Raw genomic sequence first — 26248 nt, 5'->3', positions numbered from 1 at the left:
CCGTACCTGTGACCTTATTTGGAAATAGGGTCTTTGCAGGAGAAGAGACGCAGAGAAACACAAGAAGGCCACATGACCGTAGAGGCAGCGATTAGAGTTAGTGGCCACAAGCCCAGGAACACTTAAAATTGCTGGCGACCCCCAGAAGTTGAGAGGCAAGAAATAGATTCCCCCTCCGAGCTTTCAGATCTGTGAGAGAATAAATTTCCGTTGTTTTAAACCATCCATTTTGTGGTAATTTTTTATGGCAGCCCTGGGAAAGCAATACAGACAGCATGAAAATCAACTCCATGGTTAAAGACTATGAGGTTTAGCATTCATTTATCTTTTACGTAATTCAACAGACATTTGGTTTTTGCTCTTCTCTCTGGTAAATCACATGATCTGAGTTAGTTTTCACTCCTTGATTCTGACAGAGACCCTTTAGGGAAAATCCCAACTGAGGGACTATAATGTACAAAAAGAATGAAGAATCTTTGAGGTTTTCGGGATATCACTAGATTCTGCAGTCTGTGCAGTTGACGTTGGCCTAAACCCGCAGTACCCGCCCTTCTCTGCTCCTCCTGGGAACACGCAGGTGACAGCTGACGTTCACCTGTCCTAACAAACACCCCAGGGCAGCGGTCAGACGCAGGAACGCACCACCTGCAACTCTCCCACACGAGAAAGCACGCCAGAGTAACAAACGGAGACGCGCGAGCTTTCATTAGAAGACAACCCTGAACATTCACAAACGGAGGCTCCATGACTTTGATCGGTAACAATACGGAGCCAATCAGACGTCGGATGCAGGATTGACCTTTATGATTCCATAAATACACCACCTCCAGAATTCTCCAAAACTCAGCTCTGGTCATGTTACTATCCGGCACCGACACCCTTGGATGTTTCCCGGAGAATAAAGCAAAGGTTAAATTCCTCAGCCCCCAGAGTGAAGGAAGTCAGAAAGAGAAAAACAAATAGCGTATATTAACGCATATATGTGGAACCTAGAAAAATGGTACAGATGAACCGGTTTGCAGGACAGAAATAGAGACACAGATGTAGAGAACAAACGTATGGACACCAAAGGGAGAAAGCGGCGGGGCGTGGAGCTGGTGGTGTGATGAATTGGGAGATTGGGATTGACATGTACACACTAATATGTAAAAAATGGATAACTAATAAGAACCTGCTGTATAAAACAAAATAAAATTAAAAAAAAAATTCCTCAGCCCCGAACTCCCCAGCCGAATAACGACAAACAACCCAAAGCAGGAAAGGAAGTGGGTCCGTCTTCTTCCCTTTCACTTCCGGCCGCGGCGTCCCGCCCCCATGACGCAAACACGCCGCGCCGTAACGTGCGTCATCCCGGCGCGCCTCCGAGGCTCTCGGCGGAGACAGAACATGGCGGAGCTGGGAAGGGTTGCAGTTCGCGATCCGGATTCGCTGCTCCCTGGGGGCTTCTGGGCGGCGGTGGCCGTGTGGGTGGAGAGGCCGCAGGTGGCCAACAAGCGGCTGTGTGGCGTTCGCCTAGAGGCCCGGCGGAGCGCCTGCTTGCCCCGGGTCGAGCATTCCGGCCCCCGGCCGAGCTCAGGCCCCGAGCCGGAGGAGCATGCCCCGGCGGGATGCGGGCCCAAGGAGGGGCTGGGACACGGCCAGTGTTTCCCCGAGGGGGGGCCGGGCCCTCGGCCGGGCGCAGTCCCCGAGCAGGGCCCCCAGGAGAACCAGGGCCGGCGCCAGCAAGGGGAGGACCAGCGGGAAGCAGCCAAAGCGCCTCTGCTGTCTGGGGCCCCTGGGCAGCCCGGCAAGGCTGGAGCCGGGGAGGGCGACTTCCCCGCCCCGGACCTGGATTCTCTCTGGGACGATTTCTCCCGGAGCCTCGCCAGCGGCAATCGAGAGATGCTAGCCTTCTTCACCCGCTCCGGGGCGGAATCACAGCTAGAGGCTCAGCACGAGCTCGACGTGATTCTCAGAACCGTCATCCCAAAAATGAACGCGCATTCTTGTGCTCCGAAGAGAGAAATAGTCGTGCAAGGTAAGAGTATTTCTGATAGTGGCAGGTGTCAAAGATACATAGAACCGGACACTAGTGAAAGTGGCAAGGATAGGTTTTAATTGGTAATGCACTATCACAGTAGGGAGAAGAGTCCAGCGTGAACTGAACTCCACTGCGATTTGTGCAGAGGTGACTGGGCTTTTTACAGGGAGAATGAAGGAAGAGGATGGAGCGGTAGAGCCCGGGAGGTGAAAAATTAACCAGAAGCAGGAAAGGTGGGGATCAGTCCCTGTGACACCATCTGGGTTTGCTAACTGGTGCCTGTGGATGTTAGGACCTCCCCTCCCACAGAGGCGGTCCCAGGGGCTCTTGCTCAGATGTGGGCTGGAACAGTCTATTCTTCTCTCAACCTTGAGTTTTTTCAGGTGGGCACTTTAAGGGGGCCTAGGGTCATGCTAGGGATGTGGCCTTGAGCTGTGACAATGTTTGTTCAGGTCTTCATAGGCCAAGGTTGAACCCTAATTGAGACAGGCCTCAGAGGAGCCTGCCTAGAGTTTGGTCCCGGGGAGAATCTCTCGCAGAGGCTGCAGTTAGATTAAAAACCAGCCAGTAAGTGAAAAGGCACTAAAGGCACTTAGTCTGCCAGTTTCCTTGCCATGCCCCAGGGAGGTTGTAGATTTTTCATTGTTTTTGGAGGGGGCATGTAGAAATGTGACTCCTTAGTACAGAGGGTGGGGTTGTGGATTGGGGTGGTGTCTGGAAGGCTTGGGGAAGATGGTGAAGGAGTGCTGGACCATGAGTGGTAAAGGGATGAGGGAAAAGGCCAGCTCCTGGGGCAGCTCGTGGAGGCCTCCCTACATCTCAGAGCTGCACCCGTGCCGAATTTGACTCACGCTCAGAGCCTCATTGACTTCCCCTGCTGCTGCATCTTTTCTGCCTCTAGCTGGAGACGGTTCTCAGCTTTTCGGGGCTCACATGGCTAGACGGGGCCCACCTGTGTAGTCCAGGATACTCTCTCTCTCTTCCGAGGTCCATAACCCTCTTCACATCTGTAGAGTCCCTTTTTGCCATGAAACAACTCCGTGTGGTCACAGGTTCTGGGTATCAGGGTGTGGGTGTCTCTGGAGGCTGTTCTGTCCACCACAAGCAGCGCTGCTGAATTACTACTGGTGGCTGCATACCCCCTCCCCGCCCCCCAGTACTGCGGGCCTCTGTGCCCCTGTAAGACTCTTCGCGGGTGTTCCCTCCTCCAGGAGGCCCTCGCTGACCCTGCTGCCCAGACTAGTTCAGGAGCCCTTCCAGCTTTTATCACCTTTTAAACTTCACCTCTCCTGGCCTGAGGAGATGAGCGCATCAGTGCCCACGAGCCCTTCAAACGTGGATGTCTGCATTCTCACGTGGGCTTCGCAGAAGAGCAGGGCGGGCTAAGCCTGTCCTCTTCCTCTTGGTGAGCACCGCTCCTCCACGGGGGGGCCCTTTCAGGACTACGCTCAGCTCGGCGCGGTGCAGGCTTGGGGATGGGCCGTGGCCAGGACGTTCACTGATGTAAATCGAGTGGGGAAAAGCCCTGGGGGTTGAAGGCACGGTGGATTCAGTACTGTTTTTTTAAGACCGCTTTTGATGAGACTCTGAACTAAGCACTTTAATCGATTATCCCTATCTTTTTCCCCCCAGATGTCCTCAATGGAACCGTAATTTTTTTACCTTTGGAAGAAGACAGTGAAGGGAATTTAAAGGTTAAGACGAGCAACGTGTATCAAATTCAGCTCAATCAGAGCGAAGGAGAATGGTAAGGACCGAATAACTTATTCTTCTCTCAGTGATTGATGCTTTAAATCAATGATTTTTTTAAATTAATGAATTAATTATTTTGGGGGCTGCATCGGGTCTTGGTTGCTGCGCGCGGGCTTTCTCTAGTTGCGGCGAGCGGGGGCTGCTCTTCGTTGCGGTGCACAGGCTTCTCATTGCGGTGGCATCTTTTATCGCAGAGCACGGGCTCTAGGCGCACGGGCTTCAGTAGCTGTGGCTCGCGGGCTCTAGAGCGCTGGCTCACTAGTTGTGGCGCCTGGGCTTAGTTGCTCCACGGCATGTGGGATCTTCTGGACCAGGGCTCGAATCTGTGTCCCCTGCATTGGCAGGCGGATTCTTAACCACTGCGCCCCCAGGGAAGTCCCCAGTCAGTGATTTCTTTAGGCAGCTGTAAGATTCCGGTCACCAAGGAGCAGCAGGGACTCCCTCTTAGGCGGTTCGGGTTTGTGGGAACGTGCTTTCTAGTTGGCATTTCCCTGACGCGTCCTTGTTCCTGTTGGCACCTGGGTGGTCATAGCCTGGCTGGAGGGCCCGTGCATTCTGTGTAGCCTTGATGGTTAGTAGCACCTGGTTCTAGCACCGAATCCAAATAAACACAGTGCATTCGTTGTTCTGTTATTTCTTACCCCTTGGTAACGGGTGGTAAGTGGAACCTTCTTTTTCGTTGTCCACTGAGGCTCACGGGGTCTTAGACGTAGCGGGTGTTCTGTGATGTTTATCATAAAAGCAGCAGTTTCATCCGTTCCCTTAATTCCACGTGGTGTTTGGGCCTGTCTGGACAGTGTGAAATTTGACTTACTTCCATTTGGTATTTTTTAAATGAAAAAGTCAGAGGAAGGTTAAATCACTTGCTGTTCTTCTGCTGGTGTTTTCCTGAGAGCCACATGCGTCTATTCTTTCAAGACAGCCTTGCGGATGGGCTTTGCACGTGGTTTCATAGGGAGCTGAGGGGTACATTGGGAATAGCTTGGTTTTGGAGTCACATAGACCTGCGTTTCCCCACCAGCATTGAGCTTGGGTACGTTGCCTCCGTGGCCCTCAGTCTTCTCATCTCTGAAACGGGTTAATCATCTTTGAGCCCCCCAGGAGGGGGCTGGGCCGGGCTTCCCAGGGACCTGTTGTAGGCTTACACGCTGGGTGGGGTACTCAGGGTCGGCCGGGGTGAAGCCTCTTGCCGGTTGTTAAATGCTCCGCAAGGGGCCTTGCCCCGAGGCCCTTTCCTCTCCCCTGGAGAGTGAGGGCAGACCCCGTGGGAAAGCCGGGTGTGCCCGTGTGGGTCACCCAGGGGGTGCCGATGGCGGAGCTGCGGGGTGAGCGCTGGAGGCTGCTGTCCCCTCGCCTGGTTGGGGAAGCCCGGCCCGAGTCCGGCCGCGGCAGGCGCTCAGTGTGGTTGATGCGGTGGAATCCCAGCCCCTGTTCTCCATGAGCTTCCGAGTGCCCGGGTGGCTACTCCCCATCTTTCCCGGCTGACATCTCCTGTCGTTGCCCTGCCGGGCAGCTGTCACCTGCATTGCGTTGGGAGCTGGCCACACCGTGGGGCCAGGTATGGGGCCTTCTCCGCAGAACACGAGTTAAATGGCGTTTGGTGGTTGCCACCGTGGGATGCAGCACTCCTGGTCTGTGCTTGGCTTCAGCAGGACTTCGGTGTGCCCACCGTGTGCTTGTGCTGGGCAGCTGGGGGTCAGCAAGGCCCGGGAGAGACAGGTGAATGCTCTAATGCCAGGTGGTGCTGAGTGCCGGGCAGAGAAGTGAGAGGTGGCTCAGGCCTCTATTCCCGCTCCCTTCATTGGCAAGGGCAGTGCTGTGCCCATCGTACCAGGGTGGGCGGGAGAGGCCCCTGAGGCCTGAGCGGGTGAGGGGGTAGCCGTGATGACCCCGGTGACACCTGGGAAATAGCGTGGGGCCCAGGAAGAGCAGAGGAAAGGCCCGAGGCCATCAGCCCCAGCAGGATAGCTTCCGAAGGGAAGGGACGGGAAAGGTGAGCGTCTTGGGGCGTGTTTCTCAGTGGACACTTGGCACCTGTTACTTATGGGAGTGAGCTGTGTCCCTTTGATGCGCCTGGTGGCAAAAGCCTGACAGTTGTAACTCTCACCAGACCGGCGACCCCTTGCCCCTGCCCCTGGCCCGCGCCTGCCTCCAGCTCTGCCCCGTCACCCAGCCACCTGTGCTTCTGGACGCCACCTCCTTTTCTGTGCGCCAGCAAACTTGATGCCTCTCCCCTTCATCGCACTGCCTGGGCCGCAGCCTCGGTGGATGTGTTGTCGTGACCTAGGCCCGCGGGTTGCGCGTTTACTCGGCGCCCAGACAGCGAGCGCCCGCCGTGATCAGGCACTGCTGGGGCCGGGGTCGAGCGGCGAACAGAACAGACAGGGCCGCAGCCTCTGCATTTTGGTGGCAGAGGACACACGGTGACCTAGAAGGACTGTGAGCCACAGGGACTGTGTATGTGTCCTCAGCTTGGTGGCCGAGCGCTCAGCTTCCTGGATGGGAAGTACTCAGTGGACCAGCGTTCTACATCTGGGTAGCACATGTGAAATGTGTAAAAGCTAGAAAAGTTAAAGAAATCCGTAAACGTTTTAGCATCTAGCTAATCGGTGCATGAAGTGGGAGGTGAGAGGAACTTTGTCGTTGGGCTGATGGGCTTCGTAAGATGTGTAAATGCATTTTAACAACGTTTGCAAGAGAGGAGGAACTCTTTCTGCTTTTTAAATGTGTTTTTCTCTGTAGGATGAAAATTCTGTAACTAGTTCCAGATTGTCTTGTGTTTGGGGTACCATATTTTGTCATCGTAGCTGTCTTAATTTCTCTCTTCTTTTGGCAAAGAAATGTGTAATTTGAAAATAAGAATTGAAACCAGCTGTGCTTACTCATATCTCTCTTATTTTCAAAGGTTCATATCTGTTTTAATTTTCTGTCCAGAAAGATGGCATTCAGATGGCATTGTGTATCCCAAACCCACCTGGCTTGGAGAAGAGCTGCTGGCCAGATTGGCCAGGTGGTGTGTGGAGAGCAGGCAGAGTGGGTTCAAAAGCACCCTGTCCCTCATTTCCATCATGAAGTACAGCAGGGTTCACCAGGCGCTTAAAGAGAAGTATAAAGACATGACCAAGGTAATTCTGGGCAGAGACGTCTGTGACTTCCCCCACCGCCATTGAAACGAGGTGATGTACCAAGCTGCTCCAGGTGACGTTGTTTCGCCTGTGAGCTGCAAATGCAGACATTAAGTCAAAACATACCCACCCAGGGCCCCACATCGCAGCCTGGACTTTGACATAGTTAGGGATGCAGACCATGAAAACACTGGCAGTTACGCTGTGGAGAAGGATTTGGTTTTTGTGTCTTGCTTTGTTTTGGCACGTTACTATTTTTTTTCAAGAGAACAAAAGGAGAATAATTTAATTTAAAATAATGGAATGTTTAAATACTAAGTTCCCATAATTCTTTAGTATAAACATAAAGGTATTTGAAGAAAATATATGGAAAATTAAAGTACAAAAGCATATACTTCCAAAACGGAGACTAATTTTGTAAAATGTCCTTAACTTGAAGATGTAAAAAGAAGGTAACCACAAACATCTGTGTATTCTCACCCAGCTTAAGAAATAAAGTATCGCAAGCATATCTCCATTTATTGTGCTTTGCAAATATTGTAGTTTTTACGAATTGAAGGTTTGTAACGGCCCTGCACGGAGTAGGTCTGTTGGCGCCGTTTTCCAACAGCGTTTGCTCACTTCGTATCTTTGTGTCACGTTTTGGCAATTTCACAGTATTTCACACTTTTTCATTATTATTGTGTTTGTCACGGTGACCTGTGATCAGTGACCTTTGCTGTTGCTGCTGTAACTCACCGCAGACTCAGGTGATGGCTGGCGTGTTTAGTGATCAAGTACCTTATGTCTGGGCTGCGCCAGGCGGCCTATGGGGTCTTAAGTCCCCAGCCAGGGATTGAACCCGCGCTCTCTGCTGTGAAAGTGCTGAGTCTTAACCACTGGGCCACAGGGAATTCCCAGCAATAAAGTATTTTTAAATTAAAGTACGTCCATTGTTTTCTTAGACGCAACACTATTGCACACTTGATAGACTACTCTGTAGTGTAAACGGAACTTTTATATGCACTGGAAAACCAAAAAATCTGCGTGACTCGCCTTACTGCAATATTTACTTTGTTGGGGTGTCTGGAACTGAACCCGCAATATCTCCGAGGCGCCTGTGCTAACAGAGTTGAACCTACTTTGTACTCTTCCTGTTCGTATCTCCCTCCCTTCTCCTAGAAGTAACCACGGTTCATCGTTGCCACGTATTTTTGTGTCAGTCCCCTCTTGCTGTGTAGCAGAGCATCCCCAGCGTCTCAGGCGTTCCTGCTGGGGCTGGCTGGCCTCGGCTGGCCTCGCCTTCTCTCCCAGGTCCTGGCCTAGCGCTTCTTCATTATCTTACTGTTCAGTACCTTTAAGAAGGGACTTCTTTATTCTTCCAGCTTTTAAAATTGTCCTTGGCGAGATGGTTCGTCCAAACTGTCTAATCCACTAGACTGGAAACAGAAATCTGAACGTTTAGTATTGGCCATCGGTTTTTTTCTCATCTGCCAAACTCCCGTTCTGCACGTTACTGATGTTAGTAACGAGGCCTCACACTTGCACAGCCAGTATTTTCTAGTTTCACAGTACCTGCTGGTCATCCTGCGTGGTAATTGAGGCAGAGTCAATCCCCGCTTTACAGATCGGGAGATGGGGACAAACAGCTGAGTGACACTCCTGACAAGTGACGGCAACTCACTGACAGACCAGAGGGTGCAGCACTGACCTCCTGACCCCTGTGCCTTTGCTTCCTCGACGCCCCCCCGCCCCTCATTTCCTTGTCTGTCATACTTGTCTAGATGAGTGACGAGGGTAGCATAGCTCAGCATTTTCCTCTGATGCCCAGCGGCCCCACCTCAATGTCTTACAGACAATGTCTTTACTCCACAGTCTTGCTTCAGACTCCATTGGTCATGATGTGTCCTGTGACACACAGATGCGGTGAAAACTTACACATGCCCTTGAAAATGTTGTAGGTGTGGCCTGAAGTAACTGACCCTGAGAAGTTCGTGCACGAAGACGTGGCTCTTGCTGCCTACCTGCTGGTAAGGCTGAGCGGGCTGCGTTTAGGTGGGAGGGCGGGAGTTGCTCCGGGGAGCTCAGGACTTCTGCGGTTCTGTTGGCCAGGGTTGGTTACACAAGGGATTTTTTTTTCTTAACTTTGCACGGTGCTTTTGCGTGAATGTAGAACGAGTCTGAATTGTGAAATGTAACGTCAGGAATTGAACTGAAGCAGTGCCTTCCTGATTAGTAGTCAGCGTGGAACACGGAGATGCTGGCTACGTCTGGGAGCTGCCGTCGGGGCCCATCTGATACGCACATGCCTACCTAGCAGTCCTTGCGTTCAGTGTTTCCAGTTCTAGACCTTCTCGGCTGCCTTGCTGACCACCTGGATCTGGGCAGGCCTTTAACTTCGTAGTCTTGATTTTCTCATCTATGAGATGTTTAGAGGAGATACCTTGCAATTGCCTTTCAGCCGTAATTCTCTTAGTCTTCGAAATAACATTGCTTCTCAAAGTATACAACACTTGAAGAATTGAGAGAATGCCTGAAGGAACTGACAGTAATGTGTACAGCTCTTGCCCAGAGAAGACCACGTGAACGTGGACTCTGGGTGGAAGAAGAAGGCTTTGATGCCCGCGCAGCATCCGGCCAGGGCCGTGGGCAGATCCCGCCTCGCTCTGCTCACCCGGGCATCACATGCGCGGAGGCCCGGGGCCTCGGAGGAGGCCGCTCCTCCTGTTGTGGGAGAGGATCTGCAGTTCCAGGTGGGGTTGTGTCTGAATTACTCTGGGGTGAAGTGAATCACAAACTGACTTTGGTTTTTTTTTTTTCTGTTTGCTTAGATTCTATGGGAAGAAGAGAGAGCTGAGCGGGGAGAGACAGCCAGGCAGTGCTTTGTCGACCTCGGTTGTGGGAACGGCCTCCTGGTCCACATCCTGAGCAGAGAAGGGGTAAAGCATGCTTGGGGCCGTTTCTCGTACCTTCGCTAGAGCGTCTTCAGGCCCAGCACAGGGTCTTTCTCTGCTGGTCCGATCGGGATTCAGAGGTGGCCTGGCTGTCGGCATAGTGGCTGGTTGCAAACTCTGTGGGGTGGGCAGCTTGTAAACAGGACCAAAGACAGCGGTCTCGTGAGACTAGAAGAGGGTTCTCAGACACTCGGCCTGCGGAACAGCACGCTTTCAGCAGCTCTGATGTTTTTGTTGTCAGTATTTTCTTTGGAAAACCCACCATTTCAAGGCACAGAGAGGGGAATAAAGGATAAGGTGGGTTCTGCCCTAGAGAAGTTTAGATTCTAGCTCAGAGGACAGTCAGGCACCCATGTATTGTATTGATACACATACACATGTAAAACTGTGATAGTCAGTCTTGCACCCATTTTCTGGATTGTGAAGTAGAGGCATTGAGAGCTGAGAACAGCCCCGGCCCTGGGAGCAGTTCAGGACTCGCAGGCGTCAGCTTTCCCCCGGCGTCTCGTGGCGTCCGGCGAGGCCAGTGCACTGGGTGCAGCAGCGCCGTCACCTGGCCCAGTGAGCTTCGTGCTTGAGAGTGACAGTGGGGATTGAAGCCCAGTCGTGGTGACCCGAAGGCTGGTTTTCTTGTGACCGTAGCATCCTGCCTTATGGACAGACACATTTGTCCTCACCTGTGGGACTTTGGAATGGGGTTGTTAGACGGGGCTTTCTGAGGTGCTTTGTAAAAGAGTGAGGCTGCAGTTGTGACCCCTGTGAACAGGTTGTCTGTGGGGTGTTAGCGCATCTGGTGGTGACTAGGAGCCAGTGGGTGGAGACATGGGGGTGGGGCCCCGGGAGAGCTGCGTGTGGTCAGGGTGCGCTGGATGAGAACGACCCTGAGGACGGGGCTCGTCTGGGGGCTGGAAGAGAAGGTGAGCCCGAGAGCTGAACTTGACCAGCTCAGAGGAGCCGGCTCCCTTTCCGGGCAGGCGTATTTCCCAGGGCTGCGTGTGGCCGTGGAGGTGTTTGCGCGCCTTGGCTCTGTTCCCCTTCGCGAAGCCTCGGCAGCACAGGTTCTGTCTGTGCCCCGCAGGATGCAAGTGTCTGTTCTCAGCAGCCGAGGAGCTGAGGGTCTCCTGCACTTAACGCGGGGGGTGATACCTGCAGAGTTTGATCTGTTCTTGCTAATTTATTGTGGTGTACTGACCTGGACCTTTGATTCCTGAAATTCCTCATTTCAGCATCCAGGCAGAGGGATTGACGTCCGAAGACGAAAGGTTTGGGACATGTACGGACCAGAGACGCACTTAGAGGTACTGGCGCTGTCCCTGCCCTTGACCTCAGCGCGGTTATTTGAAGGGGTGTCTCTGTGTACGGGCCAGTCAGAGATGCTCATAACCACAGCAGTCCACATTCGTCTCAGTGCCCTGAGACTGTAGAGGCGGATGAAGCTTGAGACCTCCACAGCCTTCTGGTTAAGCCGAAGGAGGGATGCCGGAGCCGGAGGCGTGTCTCCTCCCCCGGGTCTGCCGCAGGCCCTTTGCGTCTCCTGTGGGTGCCCGAGGGGGCTATTGGCTGCCTGGGTGGCGGGGGCGGAGGACGACCCCTCCTCTGCATCTCCTGTGGTGCCTGGGACAGGCCGCATGTTCAGACTTCTGCTAGGCAGTGGGTGCCTACCCTGCCAGGACCGGGCCGGGGCAGGGGCACCATGGGCGGTCCCACTCTGTGAGCAGCGTGGCTAGGAGTGGCCTCCAGCAAGACGGCGAGCTGGCGAGGAGTCGGAGGAGGGGAGCGCAGTGGAGTGGCCGGACCGGGCTGCACATGCGCAGCCGTCCAGCGGGGACAGACAGCACGCCTAGCCTCAGTCGTGACCGCGGGGCTGCAGGAAGCCCCGTCCGCCCCGCCGTGGTCCAGAGCAGCTCCGAGCCATCAGAGAGGGGGGTCTCCTCCGCAGCACCCCGCGGCAGGTCAGGGCTCTAGCGTTTCCCGGCGTTGGTCTCTAAGAGCCCAGGCCTCCAAGCCGGCGGGGGAGCGTGGCGGTGGGGCTGCACGCTTGGCCCCAACGCACCATGGGACCTCTGCTGTCCAGCTGCCCGCATCGCCTCTAGACCCTGTCCCCGAGCGAAGACGCGCGGGGGTGACCGGGACGCGACGTCTCATCCGCCCGAGGGCAGGATGCTGACCGGAGAAATGAAAAGGGCATTTGCTTTTCGTCGTGGAGAATGTCAGGAATATACCGAAGTGGAGAGATGCCCGCGTGCCAAACCCCAGCAACTCATCGGCCGCCTCAGCGATTCTTTGTCTCATCCCTCCCCCTCCCCGACCACAGCCTCAGCCCAGCCGTGGTTTCCAAGCAGATCTCGGGTATATCATTTCATCTGTGAAAAGAAAACGAAAGTTTCAAGACGTATTTGGATATTTTCTCTTTGCCTTTCTATTAAAGTTGAGAATATTATTGCAAAATATAAAAACATTGGAGGAAGGGAGGTTCATTGCAGCTGCCCGACAGCTTTTTATTTGCTCAGTTTCTCATTATATATTTATACTTTGTTTTATGCTACAAGAGTTTACATTTGCTTGTATATTCATACATTACAATAAATTAGAACATTTAAAAAACTCTCAGGTTTGAGGAATGGTGGTAAACCAGATGAAGGACCAGGGGAGGCTCTGCAGCCACATTCACAGACCACGTGTCCTCACACAGGTAATAAAATTGGGCTCTGAATTTCGATGAGGCTGATGATCAAAGCTAAGGGAATAACGTGGTTGATTCCCAAATCCCCTGGGTCCCAGGAGAAACAGCAAAATAATTTCTTTGGGTAAAAAGTTCACACAGCAGTTGAATAGGCTCTGTTTAAATCATGACCCCAAGGAAGAGCTGGCTGGCACAACGTGCCCCTTGGAGAACAGGTAGAAGATTCTGGTTCTTTATTCGAGGTTCCCTGTGGAGTGGGGGAAACCCCACCCATCACTCAGCGAAGGCCTGCTAGTAGGAGTGCTGTGTCTCACCTCTTGTGCATTTTTTTCTCGTTACACCTGGACCTCTGGTCGCCGAGCTGGAGGAAGAGTCCTGCATCTTCCCGTGTTAAATGTGAGGGTGGAGGCTGGCAGGTAGACAGGTAGAGCTTTCTTGTCTAGCATGTTGTTGGAAAGAAAACTGTAAACGTGATTGTGATAATTACTAAGCGTAATTCGTTTTTGTAAATATAGACCATTTAAAGAGGCAGGCAAATTTAAATGTAGAATGGGTGGGAAGAAAGAATAAATAGTATTAAAAGTTTGTTTTTGATAGTATCAAAAGTTTGCCTACTTTCGAATTACACATAGGCCATTTTCAGTATTTCACTGAAATACTGTTTTTAGCATTTTAATATTTGTGAAAAAAGAAGCGCATATGCTTATTCAAGAACCAAAAAGATGAATTTAAATTCAATTTTTATATCCGTCAGCTTTGCAAAACACTCCCGTCGCCTTCAAAGTGAGGGTTAACGTCGTGTCTTCCCCATTTGTTCTGACCGAGAACTAACACGTCTGCTTACTTGCCGTGGGGGTTCATTCTTCAATTCTAAAATCAGTGGATTTTGAGTGGTTATATAGTCTCTCTTTCCAGTTTTTTTTTTTAACCCTTTGTTTTACATTGAAGTATAGTTAATTTGCAGTGTTGTGTTAGTTTCCGCTGTACGGTCTCCAGTTCTCACTGACATCTTCACCATTGAGACTGTTGACTTTGATAATTAATGACGGCCTGCTGATTAGCAGAAAGGATAAGGTGTTCACTTAAAGTTCTTAAATCCTCAAAGCAAGCTGTTCCCAGCTTAACTACAGACACGATCACAGTGGTGAACATGCCTGTTCAGTGGGTAAAAACTTGCTGTCTGAGAGTTCACAAAAGGTAATAGTGTAATAGCAAAGGCTGGTGCACACTTCTGCAAATTCTTCCTATATTTTCTCTTTTCATAGATGCGCTCATTCCACGGGTTGTGTAAGTGCATCAGGGTCTATGTCAAGTCAGCCTCAGACCTCCCAGCTTTCCGCTCACCCCTCTGCAGGCCGTTTTTTGCCCCTCCTCCTGTCAAAAGTAAAGTGGTTCACATGTCCCCTGCCTCCTTTAGCTGTCTTATATTTATGTAAAAAGGCTATTTTTAATATCAAAAGAAGATGAGCGTCCAGAAGTGTTGTTGGCTCATCGGCGCAGCGATGATGCTAAAGTTGTCAGGAGCCGTGCCCTCGGGCAGACCGGGCTGGGCACACACTTCCTCACTCCTGGCCCAGCTTCCGCCTTTTGCAGATGAAGACCTGCAGCCCAGAGGGGCTGAGACTGGGCCGGGAACAGCTGCGGTTCTGCAGGGGTGGTTGCGTTTGTTGTTTCCCTCCGTGCTCTGATTTTATTTACTACATGTTCAGTCTTGTTCTGTGTCTTTCTTGTAGGAAAGTGCAATCACACCAAATGATAAGACCCTCTTCCCGGACGTCGATTGGTTAATCGGAAACCATTCCGATGAACTAACGCCATGGATACCTGTGATTGCGGCCAGGTGAGTAGGTGGAGGTGTTAGCACAGTGGTGGCTGGGGATGTTTTGTTGCCTAAACCTCGCTGTCCAGAACCGTAGCCACTGGCTGCTTGGGGCTATCGCGTACTTGAAGTGTGGCTGGTCCAGATTGATGAGACGATAATCTGTTGGATATATTGGGTTAAATTTAAAATAAATTCCACCTGTTTTATTTTGCTATTGGAGATACGGATACTAGAAAATATAAAATTATGTCTGTGGTTCACATGTTCACATTATATTTTCGTTGTGATTACTTCCACAGTGTTTATATCCAGTGTTGAAAGGTGTGTTTTTCCTGATAGCAGGAGGGTTTGTCTTCCAGAGTAGAGACCTCTGCTGAAATGTTTTGTCTCAGTTTTGGGCGCTCTGCCTCGGGCAGACTTCTTTAAGATGCGCGTTACCTCGCTGCCCTTTCACATTTCATTGCCGGGTCTCTTTTATCCAAGGTTCTTTTGGACTGTTCTATTTATTTATTTTTTTAATGCCCTCCCCACCCCTTTTCTTTTAGGTACAGTTGATTTACAATATTATATAGTTTCAGGAGTACAGCGTAGCGATTAAAAATTTTTTGGTCCTACTCTATTTGTAGTTATCATAAAATACGTCCTGTGTTCCCCGTGCTGTACAGCATATCCCTGGGGCTTATCTATGTTATACATAGTAGGCTGTGCCTCTTAATCCTCTACCCCTGCCTCGCCCCTCCCCGCTTCCCTCTCCCCACTGGTGACCACGAAGTCGTTCTCTGTATCTGTGAGTCTGTTTCTTTTCGGTTATTTTCATTCGTTTTGTTTTGTAGATTCAGCAGACAAGTGATAACGTACAGTATGTGTCTTTTTCTGTCTGACTTCATTGCACTAAGCATAACACCTTCCAGGGCCATCCTTTTGGACTGTTTTAGAATAATATAGGTCAAGGAGCAAATCATAATCTTTTTTTGCTTACCTCTGAAATTTCCTGTCCAACAGCTGAACTCTCCAAGTACTTCAGAAAGTTTTAGATTACAGTTGATGATCATAATTGCAATAGAAAAAAATATTTTTAATAAAAGGAATTCGATTCATATTTTATTGAAAAGATGCTGTGCTGCATTGTTTCTAGAAATTAAATTGGGGAAGGCTATAATTCTTCTTTTTATATAAAAAGCAGAATTAGCCAGTAGCACCTCGTTTGCGTTTTGCCCAGGCACACCGTTGCCGCGTGGCTTTCTGAGGACTTTTCTTTATTGAATCTTTTTAACACTGTGGGTTTCCGTGTCGCTGGTTGTCTTTGAAGGTCCTCCTACAACTGCCGCTTCTTTGTCCTGCCCTGCTGCTTCTTTGACTTCGTTGGGAAGTATCAGCGGAGGCAGAGCAAGAAGACCCAGTACCGAGGGTACCTGGATTTCATCACCGAGGTGGGGTCGACCTGTGGCTTCCACGTAGAGGAGGATTGTCTTAGGATTCCTTCCACCAAGAGGGTGCGTCCTGGTCCCCTGGGCTGTCCTCGGCGGGCGACACCGAGGTGTTTAGATGGAGAGCTTGGGGCCGTCCTTGTCACAGAACCGTAGACGGCACTGGGATGGTTGCAGGTGTGACTGTCCCAGAGGTGCCCTTGCTGATCCCAGCATCCCCGTCCGTCACTGGCGGCTCCAGAGGCTTGTTCTGGGCCTGCAGATCCCTGCTTTGCAGGCGCTCTGGCGCTTCCTTCTCCCGCCCTGTGGCAGCTCTGCAGGAACCCTCAGCAGGTCTTCATCCCTTTTCCAGAAACTGTGACTGCCCCTCGGGGACCCTCCCAGAGTGGGTGTCAACTTGGCTTCTCTACAGGTTTCTGGCCGTAGTGCTGCCTGGGGCTGAACGCTCTAACTTCTGACTTAGGGTCCCAAATTACAGGCTGAAATGGCTTCAGAAGCTCAAAAGGATTTCACATTTCCTCATTAAAAGGCTTATTAGTTCAGATTTGCTTGAAATGAACTTTTCCAGGTAGAAATTGACCCTTGCACTGCCTGTGACCCTGCCAGGTGGTCGGGGCCGACCTGCTTACCACGCAGGGGGCTTGGACAACTGAGGGAGTCAGGGGAACCATTGACATTGGTTTCATTAATCTCTGTTAACTTTCTTTCATGAGACTCTGTGGACCTCAGTGCTTTTTGTGAAAAACGAAACACAAAAACCTGTCACCCGATCTCAGCTTGATTGCGTGACGGTGGTGAAAAGGATCGAAGGTTTGAGCTTGACTCTCGACTTGCCACTTCCTGGCAGTGCGTTCGGGGGCACATCACAGACACTCCCTGCCTGTGTCCTCACTGCCAACTAGGGAGCAGCAGCTCGCCGGCTGGTGCTGGGCCCTCGCTCGGGCTCGCCTGCCTGCGCTGGGCCGCTCTGTCGGCTTCAGGTACACTGCTGTCGCTGCTCGAGGCCGTTTTGGAAGTGTCCTTTAGGGCTCACCTTCAGAGCCTTCACGTCATGCTCTTCCATGTCCTCTCTTTTGGCAAGTCAGTCTTCTGAGGTTGGATGGAATTTTGCTGGAGTTCGGGTCACGTAGGTACGAGGATCCTACCGTTTTGATGTTTGCATTTGCTATTCCGTTACTGGTTGCTGGAGACCACGGAGCATTGCTTAATCTCTCCGAACCTCAGGTTTCCTATAACTGGAAGGTTCGGGGGTCAGGTGCAAGTGCGGGTGTCCACACACAGCAGCTGTTAATTGAGGACTGATTACGTGCCACGCCTTATTCCACGCACACAGAAGTTGTCACCTGCCCGAGATCACACATTTAGCAGGTGGCACAGCTGGAGAGCAGTGAGGGATGGCTCTGATGCAACCAGATTCGCCTTCATCGGGTTCAGGCCCAGAGAGGACGTCCAGAGACGCTGTACCCACTGCAGCGTCGCCGGACGGGGCCTGGCTCTCCCCGGGGCTCCTGAGGGCAGCCTTCGTCTGGACGTGCGAACGGGGAAGGGGACAGCGTGAACTGGACATCCCCGCCGTGCCAGGTGCTCTGCTAGGTGCACACGTGCTCTCCTCGCTCTGGCAGCGCTGCCCCTTGAGAGCCCTGCAGGGTTACCGTCAGGGTCTGTGTGTGGGGCGGAAGAGGGGTGCAGTGGGGTGCGGCTGGTTGGCTCAGTAAAGGTGACCTTGGTCTGTCGTGTTTGTCAGGCGCTGTGGAAGTCAGGAATGAAGCTTCCTGTGGGCTTTTGCTGATAGTATATTAAGTCATTGGTTGGCACGACTTTTTAAAATAAGGATTCCTTTCATGATAGGTGTCGAAGACTTTCGTGGAATTTATTCTCCAGAACAAGAGAGTTCCCTGGAGAACGTTGAGATACTATTGGAACCTGCTAAAGTACTTCCTGTGCTCTTTTCACATGTAGGTGTGTCTCATTGGGAAATCCAGAACATACCCGCCTGCTGGAGAAGATTCTGTGGACGAGCGGAGAACCCGCTACATTAACAGCAGGCGGGGCGGTCCTGTGAGCCCACCTGGCCAGGTCCCTGCCCCTCGTCCACCCGGGGCCGCCGCCGGTGGTGCCGATGGCCCCGAGGGGCATGGAGCCCTGGACGCCGGGGCCGGGCACACACCGGAGTCCCCCGCCGAAGGACTCTGGCTGTCTGGATTTCGCCCCAGAGAAAAAGCCAAGCGCGTGAGGAACTGTGCCGCCCTCCCTCGAGATTTTATTGGCCGAGTGGTTTTGCAAGTGGCGAATCTGTTGTTGGGCCGAAAGCAGTCAAACGTGACAAGCTCTCAGAGCAGGAGCACGACGGCCTGGAGTCGGGGAGGTAATGGGCGCCCTGGGTCAGAGCAGGAGCGTGAAGGCCTGGAGTCAGGGAGGTAACGGGTACCCTGGGTCAGAGCAGGAGCAAGACGGCCTGGAGTCAGGGAGGTAACGGGCACCCTGGGTCAGAGCAGGAGCGTGAAGGCCTGGAGTTGGGGAGGTAACGGGCGCCCTGGGTCAGAGCAGGAGCGTGAAGGCCTGGAGTCGGGGAGGTAACGGGCGCCCTGGGCACTGGCTGGGCTTCAGACCAGGAGTGTGAAGGCCTGGAGTCGGGGAGGTAACGGGCGCCCTGGGTCAGAGCAGGAGCGCGAAGGCCTGGAGTCGGGGAGGTAACGGGCACCCTTGGTCAGAGCAGGAGCGTGAAGTCCTGGAGTCGGGGAGGTAACGAGCACCCTGGGTCAGAGCATGAGCACGACGACCTGGAGTCGGGGAGGTAACGGGCACCCTGGGTCAGAGCAGGAGCGCAAAGGCCTGGAGTCGGGGAGGTAACGGGCACCCTTGGTCAGAGCAGGAGCGTGAAGGCCTGGAGTCGGGGAGGTAACGGGCACCCTTGGTCAGAGCAGGAGCGCGAAGGCCTGGAGTCGGGGAGGTAACGGGCACCCTGGGTCAGAGCAGGAGCGCGAAGGCCGGTAACGGGCGCCCTGGGTCAGAGCAGGAGCGCGAAGGCCTGGAGTCGGGGAGGTAACGGGCGCCCTGGGTCAGAGCAGGAGCGTGAAGGCCTGGAGTCGGGGAGGTAACGGGCACCCTGGGTCAGAGCAGGAGCGTGAAGGCCTGGAGTCGGGGAGGTAACGGGCGCCCTGGGTCAGCAGGAGCGTGAAGGCCTGGAGTCGGGGAGGTAACGGGCGCCCTGGGCACTGGCTGGGCTCCAGGCAGGGGCTCTTCTCTTCTCAGAGCCAACTTCAAACTGCGGTACGCGGGCCTCTCGCCGCTGTGGCCTCTCCCGCTGCGGAGCACAGGCTCTGGACGGACGCGCAGGCTCAGCAGCCATGGCTCACGGGCCCAGCCGCTCTGCGGCACGCGGGACCCTCCCGGACTGGGGCATGAAACCATGTCCCCTGCATCGGCAGGCAGGCTCTCAACCACTGCGCCGCCAGGGAAGCCCCCTTTAGTCATTTTTTAAATATTTATTTGGCCGCACCGGATCTTAGTTGCCCGCCTGCGGAATCTTCCTTGCGGCGTGCGGGATCTTTAGTTGCAGCAAGTGGGCTCTTAGTTGCGGCATGCATGTGGATCTAGTTCCCTGACCGGGGATCAAACCTGGGCCCCCTGCCCTGGGAGCGTGGAGCCTTAACCACTGGACCACCAGGGACGTCCCTGTGTGGTCATTTTTAATTAAATGTCACGAGGAGTCTTCATCGTTTTTGTCAAGTCACTAGGAGTGTGCAGATGGGCTGAGGGAAGGAGCTTGTTGGTGGGCTGCTGCCCGAGGGTGCTGTAGGGCTTCCTGAGCAGCCAGGCGCTCGCCCTCTGAGTTTTGGGGTCACTGGAGGAGTTGGAGGCCCCACCCTCAGCCTGTTGGGGATGCTGCCCGCTGGCCCCGTGGGTGGGCCGGCCCAGGGAGGGGTGAGCAGTGGGTCCTTCTCCCCCCACAGCGTGGATGGTGCTCTGCTGAGTCTCTCTTCATCCTCACGCCCCTCCCATCCCTCGTGTACGTGTGATGCGGCAGTGACCTCGAGCTTGACCCCCTCCAGGGATCACCTGACCCTGGGAGCATCTGGTTGGGAGAGCCTCTCTGGGGACCCGGTGGCGGCCGTAGCCAGTGCCGCCCTGGTGGAGGGGGCTGACTGTCCGCATAACTGCGGACAAGGCCCAGGTGCCTGGGGAGTTCTGTGGGTCGGCACCCCTTCCTCGGTGCGCCCTGCAGAGGTGGGCCAAGGTGGAGAGGGAGGACGCTGCCTCGGGGCTCGGACCTGCGGGCGGCTCTGAAAACATGGACTCTGACCTTTAATTCCCAGGATGGTCCTTTCCTCTGCGGGGTCCTCTGGGAATGACTGTGCCCAGGAAACGCTGGCCTGTGCCTGGGGTGGGACGCCCTGATAGTGAGCAAAGATGGGGTCTCTACCTGGGCTCAGTTTGGGTGGGTAGCGGTGGCTCCAATGATGATGGGGTCTCAGGCCTGCCCGCCCGTTGGAAACGTCGGGGAGCCGGGGTGCCGTCCTCCCCGGGTGGGTCTCCAACAGCCGGGCTGGTCTGAGGTACTCCCACTGCCCCGCCCGGCGTGAGAAGCCTATCCCGGCGGGGGCCTCGCAGCTGCACACTCCGCCCTTGGTCACTGGACTTAGTGACCCCTGCCCCAGCGTCAGGCTCGGGACCCCCAGTGTGTTTGAGCCCTGCGCGACGTCAGTGAGCGGGTCTGTCCCCAGGACCTCACTCATCCCAGGCTGGGGTCTACCCTCTGCCAGGCATGGCGGAGGGGACGCCGGGTGGGAGGTGGCAGGCTCGGGACACGTGCACGTGGAAGGGTGAGAGGCAGCGGTGCGGAGCTGCACGTGGAGCCCGCGTCGTGGGGCTCTAGGCTGGGGGGTGGGGGAGGAGGGCAGGCTTCTGGGCCAGGATTTAATTTTCCCCCGGACTTCCCGTCTCCTCTCAGAAGGGGTTCCAGGTGGCTGCGAGGCGGGCTTGGTGCGTGGAATGGCAGTCCCCGCCCCGAGCAGCGGCTGGGTCACGCGGCAGGGCTGACTTGCTGTGTCTGGGAGGCTCGGGGGTCAGACACGGCGCGCGCGGCCTGACATCTCAGGTGCGATGGCTCTGCCTGCGGAGTTCCAGCAAGCTGTGGATTCAGTTTAACTAAAGTTCTCACGTGGGGGAAACCCTGTCTTCAACAGGGAGCCTGTCCTTGGCGGAAGTGGCCGGGGAGCTGGACAGGGAGACACTGCAGAAGCTGAAGCGGGAGTGCGGGGGCCTGCAGACGCTGCTGAGGAACAGCTCGCAGGTGTTCCAAGGTGAGGGGTTGGGCCGGGCCTCCCTCGGTTCTCAGCGCCCGAGGACGGGCTCCACGCTTCCCGAGGCAACGAGAAGCTGCTCTCGTGCAGATTCTGCCACCGCCCTCTCCTGCCTTCCCCCCCTTTTTTTAATGAAATAAACCTTATTTGAGAGGAGTTTCAGAGCTAGAGGATAGATCCCCTCACGTGCATCTCAAGTCGCGCAGGATGTGGGTTGCCCCTCTGCTTCTCTGATGCTGCCAGCCTCTGCCCGGCACCCCCGGGCCCAGCCCCGCCGCGTCTAGGACGCGCCCCCTCCTCCTGCGCTGGCAGGGCCTCCCGTCGCTGGGGAGCTTTTCCGGGTGGAGCTTCAGTACTTGCTGTGCTTTGGCCTCTGGCTGAGCTCCCACCCCGGCCCGTGTGCCTGCACTCCCCCTCCCCACACACACTGGCGCCCTGGGATCCAGGTGGGTGGAGGGAGGAGGGCCCGGGGCCTGCGTGCTCTTCCACGCAGGCTGCAGAGCGCTGCAGAGCGGGGCGCCGCCGCCCCTGCCCTCCTGGAGTTTGCAGCCTGACAGGGAGGGGAGACGTCGCAGATGTTTACATGGGCACCTGGGGTTCAAGAAGTTCTGTGTACACATCCGCCAGAGGGTCCATAAGTCGTCGTGTTTGCTTCTTAAAGCTTTTTCCCCTTTGTCTTTGTGGAAGTATTTTAAAGCACATCCCATCTGACATGCTAGTCACCCCTAAGTACTTCTGTGCGTGGCTTTAAAAATAGTGGGTGTCTTCTTGCATCACCCTAGTGTCGTAGGTGACATTCTCGCCCAGGGAGGCCTGGCCTCACCTCAGACAGGCATCAGGAAGGCTTCGCTTAGGAAATGACATCTGAGCTGGGACTTGGTGAAGTGAACAAGGAAAACACTTCAGGCAGAGGGAGCAGCGTGTGCGAAGTAGCAGGATGGGGCCTTGCTGAACGGGGTGGGGCGGGGTGGGTAGGGCTGGCGGGCTGCAGCCCCCTGTGGCCGTGAGGGGGACCTGGGCCTCTGTGACGGGCAGCGGCGCGCTGACTCGCTGTGATGGTGGGAGGAGCAGGCCCAGCTGCCCCGTGAGCTCGTGCAGGCGGCCCGAGAGGCGGCCGGAGAGCAGTGCCTCAGGCTCAGCAGCTGCGTGGATGCAGAGCGGGGCGTCCGGCAAGGAGGCCGTGCCTGCCTGACCCCCCCGTCCGTGCTGGCGGCTGCACGCCCAGATGACAGCCTCCCTGTCCCCACCCGTCCCCAGCGCCCGGTGGGTGGGTGGGCACTCCCTTGGGACAGGTGCCTTGGGGGTCTGTGTGGGGAGGGGTTACGGGCCCTGCTGGGCTGAGGCCTTTGCAGAGGTGGGGAAGCCACTGTGGCAGCACGGAATAGAAGTCTGACCCGAGGGCGCTGGCCAGCACTGGGCCTGAAGGCCTCGTCCCGCAGCCCGGGATGTGGGCCAGTCCCTCCCCCCGCACCTTTGTACTCCTGCCGCCAGCGTGGTTGCCCCGTGACGGGGGGCGTGGGCGGAGGGACCGCGCACGGAGATGCAGAAGCACATCTGCCCACTCCTCGGCCTGTGCACCTCCTCGGGAGGTGAGTGCTGCCGCCTTGCGGCCCCACCTCCTCGTGTGCACCTGAGAGCTCCATGCGCGCCGCCCGTGTGTGCACCACCCCGAGGCACACACACCTGTACCACCTGCCCCTTGTGTGTGCACCTGAGAGCTCGCGTGTTCACGCCCGCAGCACCGTCGGGGGCCTTCCAGAGCTAACGTTGGTTTTCATTTCAGCTTGACCTCAGTCGGCTAGATGCTGCTGTTGCTATGGCAGTGAGCCCCGCAGTGGAGCTGGCGGGTCCAGGGTTGGGGGCTGTGGAGGGCAGCCCACTGGTGGGCGGAGAGGCAGGGGGCGGGTGGGCCTTGCGGCTGGGAGTCCCTGCCCAGCTGGGCTGCACCGCGTGGAGCTTTCGTGACTGACATTCGCTGTGCCCAGGGGGCTGCTCTGCTTCCTACTGTTCCCAGCACGGTTTTCTGTTTGGTTTCATGAAAGAGTGTTCTTTTCTCCCGCATCGTAAATATGCATGTGTGCGATTGGTTTTCTGTGCGGTTGGCATCGCTGAGCGCGTTTATTTTTGGAAACGCTTCTGAGTACGAGGCTTGGGGGTTGAACTCCAGTAAACATTCTACACCCGGTCACGCAAAAAATAAGCACCAAAGCTGGGTCTTATCCGTAGGAGATTTTTTTTAAAACTAACATGGTTAGTTTTACACGAGTGAGGAGGTGAAGAGTTTCAGATGCTTCAGTTCCACCTGCCCTGAGCACCTTGTGGGCTGGGCATGCGCCCGCGCTCAGCCTTGAGGACACGGACGCAGCTCAGCGAGGTCGGTCCCTGGCCCAGGGTCTCCGGCGAGCTTGGGGGCTGGGCCGGCCCCCCGGGTCGAGAGGGACCCTGAACTGGTGCTGCCGAGCGCGCCGCGCTGTCCCGGTAAATTTACCTCCCTAGTGGGATTCTGGAAGAATCCTCAGCTGCTTCCTCAGGACACTGTGGCTCAGGTGACGTCTGTGGTCAGAGACAGCGGGGGAGCCCGAACAGCAGGTCCACCGAGCCTGAGGGACTCACGCTTTGGGGAGGAAGTGGGCGCACAAATGTCGCGTGAGAAGTGAGCTCCGTAGAGCACATTTTGTGCCTGTGATTCACTTAAAATCGGGAAGTCTGCTGGTCTGGCCTGCCAGCCGGCTGGAGGGGCGCAGGCAGAGGGCACGGGCCTGCCCAGACTGGGGGCGGGGGCCTGTCAGCCGGCCTGGCCCCCCTCCGCAGGGCCACCCCTCATCACCAGTGCCTGCTCCACAGGCCCTACGAATCCTGCCTGGGTCCCCTTCCCCCGACCCTGCAGGGATTGCTCCGGAAACGTGGTACGGCTGGTGGAGGGCCCGCTGCGAGACAGCCCGCCCTGAGGGAGCGTGGACGGGCCAGCCTCTGTGGAGGGTGAGGGTCTGCACTTGGCTTTGGCCCCAGTGAGCCCCTCACCCTCTCGCCCGGACTTCTCTTGAGCCTGTCCAGGCCGTCAGGGGCTCCTCGTCTTTCTGGGGCACCCACGGCGGGAGTCTGGGGGAGTCTCACCTCCCAGGCTCCTTTGCACACGGCTGGGGCGTGTCGTTCCTGGCTGCGCCAGGAGGGGCTGCTGTGGGAGCGCCTGTGGAAGGCGGTGGCTGCTTGCCCAGCTCCCGGGCCAGGGCAGCCGAGCTCTCAGTGTCTGCCTCGTGGGAAGCAGGGCCGGCCTGGCCCTTCCTAGGTGCTTCTCGGCCGCCCCCTGAGGGTGAATCCCTGTGTTGTGTCCCTCGTGCGGAGAGGCACCTCTGCGGTTCCTTCCTCTGGTTTCAGGGGACAGTTTTCAATAAGCATCAGTCTGCAGAGACAGGCAGTCTCGTGTTGCTGCAACACGAGGCAATTTGAAAGCGAAATTCAAGCGTGAATGCACACTTCCAAGTTTTCCTTAGAAGCTGGAGAGCCAGGTTTGTTCAGTGAGCTTCCTTTATTTCTGCCGAGCCTTTCCGTCTCCAGGCGGCTGTACAGCTTCCAGGGAAAAGCAGGACGGGTTTGGTTGCTCTGGCCCCGTCCCACGTGGGGGTGTTGGCGTCTCGGGAGGAAGCGGCCAAGCGGAAGCTCCCAGCGCGGCTTCAGCCGAGTTGGGGCGACTGGTTCAGGAGGCGTTTGGGCGGCCCCGGGCTCTCCCCGTGCACCGCCCTGGGGTCCTCCAGCCGCCCAGCTCTGCGGCCACCCCGCCCACACAGGTCCCCCCGCCGCATCTCAGCCCCCTGCTGCTCTGTGAGGGCCTCCCGCCCTGCCCCTGCCGACAGGGCTGCCGTGCCCCTACCCCCTACTTCCCGTTTACGTCTGGGGGCTCTGCCTGTGACTCTGCTGGCCCCCGCAGCCTGCCCCTCGTCTCCACCTGCCTGGACAGGGCCTCTCCCCCGCTCGCTCCGCTCCCTCCTTATGATGCGGACGCGTGCCCTCGAGGGCCAGTGCCGCCACGCGGACGTCCTGCCCGCATCGGGACCACGCTCGTGGTCGGCGTTGGCCTTGTTCCACGAGCCGGTGCCCACGAGTGGCCACGCCCGGGTCCCGTCACCAGCAGGACCTCAGGCACCAGCTCTTTGCCGTCCACCTGGCGTGCGGCAGCCCCTCCTGACGGCCCCTCCCTCGTGCTCGTGTGTGTGTGTGTGTGTGTGTGTGTGTGTGTGTGTGTGTGTGTGTAGGTGGGACTGCAGGCCGTGGGCGGGTGGGGGGCTGGGGCCATGGCCCGGGATCCCCGCGCCTCTCCCCCTCCCGCCGCCGGGCCTGCGGGGGCTGCGTCTCCTGTGGCTGCACCCCGGCCCTGGACAGCTGTCCCCACAGAGCCCGGCCGCCTGCCCAGCTCGCAGTTCACGCCTCGGCTGTGTCTTTTCTCTTTCTTCCCAACCCCAGTTGTGAACGGGCGAGTTCGCATCCGCGACTGGAGGGAAGAGAGGCCTCGGAAGGAAAAGGAACCAGAAGCAAAACGGAGGCAGTTTTCGGAAACGTTCAAAACCCGCATCTGTTGGTTTTTCGCTCATCACCCTGACGGTTGTGTTCTGCCTTCCGACCGCTGCCCGTTTGCCCACGGGCCTGGGGAGCTGCGGCCAGCCACCACCAAGAAGAGCGAGCAGCCTCTGTGAGCTGCTCCGCCTGCGGGAGGCCTGGGGCGGGGAGGCCGAGCCCGAGGGCAGCTCCCATCTCCCCCGAGCGCTGCGCTTCTGCCCTGGTGGCGTTCAAGGTCGTTTTCCTTCCTCCTCGCTCCAGCTTCTCACAGGGGACATGCTCACGCCCCACTGAAGCTACAATCACTCACACCTCCCCCGGCCCCGTCCCAGTGCTGGGTTGGTTTTAAATGTGGTCGCCCTTAAATGTGTTTAGCATCTTTACATCGGGAAGAGAGAGTGACAGTCTCGTGGTGTCTCGTGGCTCAGGAGGTGCAGGAAGTGCTTGAACTGGCCCTTCTCCAGCAGGGTGGCCGTCCCCGCCAACCACTAGCCACTCCGGGGTTGGCCGCCTCCTCCTGCCATAGATCTTCTCCCCACAGATACCGTTAATTCTCATTCCGGGAAAACAAAAATAATCCCCAGATCCTGATGTGCTTCTATTTAAAATTGTGTTTGTAGTTTTACACAAAA

The 26248-nt window shown here is 55.8% G+C and overlaps 1 protein-coding gene across 9 annotated transcripts; it reads left to right on the top strand.

The window, feature by feature from the left end:
* Nucleotides 1-1351: 1351 nt before the first annotated feature.
* On the top strand, nt 1352-26248 carry TRMT44 (tRNA methyltransferase 44 homolog). Of its 9 annotated transcripts, none has more exons than XR_010942823.1 (11): nt 1352-2017; nt 3653-3767; nt 6678-6897; nt 8838-8906; nt 9708-9815; nt 11057-11128; nt 14247-14353; nt 15645-15828; nt 17722-17991; nt 20949-21065; nt 25524-25663. XR_010942823.1 is itself a non-coding variant. In XM_067734972.1 (11 exons), the coding sequence occupies exons 1-11, from the start codon at nt 1387-1389 to the stop codon at nt 25751-25753; spliced, it is 2259 nt and encodes a 752-aa protein (XP_067591073.1). In that variant the 5' UTR covers nt 1352-1386; the 3' UTR covers nt 25754-26248. The 9 variants fall into 9 exon arrangements, 4 of the variants coding, with proteins under 4 accessions (XP_067591073.1, XP_067591076.1, XP_067591074.1 ...); XR_010942819.1 differs by having other exon boundaries at nt 17722-18127; nt 20714-21065; nt 25524-25556; XR_010942820.1 differs by lacking the exon at nt 25524-25663 and adding an exon at nt 20714-20860 and having other exon boundaries at nt 17722-18127.

The sequence above is a fragment of the Pseudorca crassidens genome, chromosome 4 (assembly GCF_039906515.1).
Source record: "Pseudorca crassidens isolate mPseCra1 chromosome 4, mPseCra1.hap1, whole genome shotgun sequence".
Taxonomy (NCBI): Eukaryota; Metazoa; Chordata; class Mammalia; order Artiodactyla; family Delphinidae; genus Pseudorca; species Pseudorca crassidens.
Note: the sequence above shows the minus strand (reverse complement) of the source record. Positions and strands in the feature narration are given on the sequence as shown.

Bases quoted from the DNA above. Each gene is read 5' to 3' on its own strand.
- TRMT44 (XM_067734972.1), top strand. From the start codon at position 1,387: ATGGCGGAGCTGGGAAGGGTTGCAGTTCGCGATCCGGATTCGCTGCTC. The intron at 3,768-6,677 runs GTAAGGACCGAA...TTATTTTCAAAG, and splicing joins AATCAGAGCGAAGGAGAATG to GTTCATATCTGTTTTAATTT. The intron at 18,128-20,948 runs GTAATGGGCGCC...TGTCTTCAACAG, and splicing joins GACGGCCTGGAGTCGGGGAG to GGAGCCTGTCCTTGGCGGAA.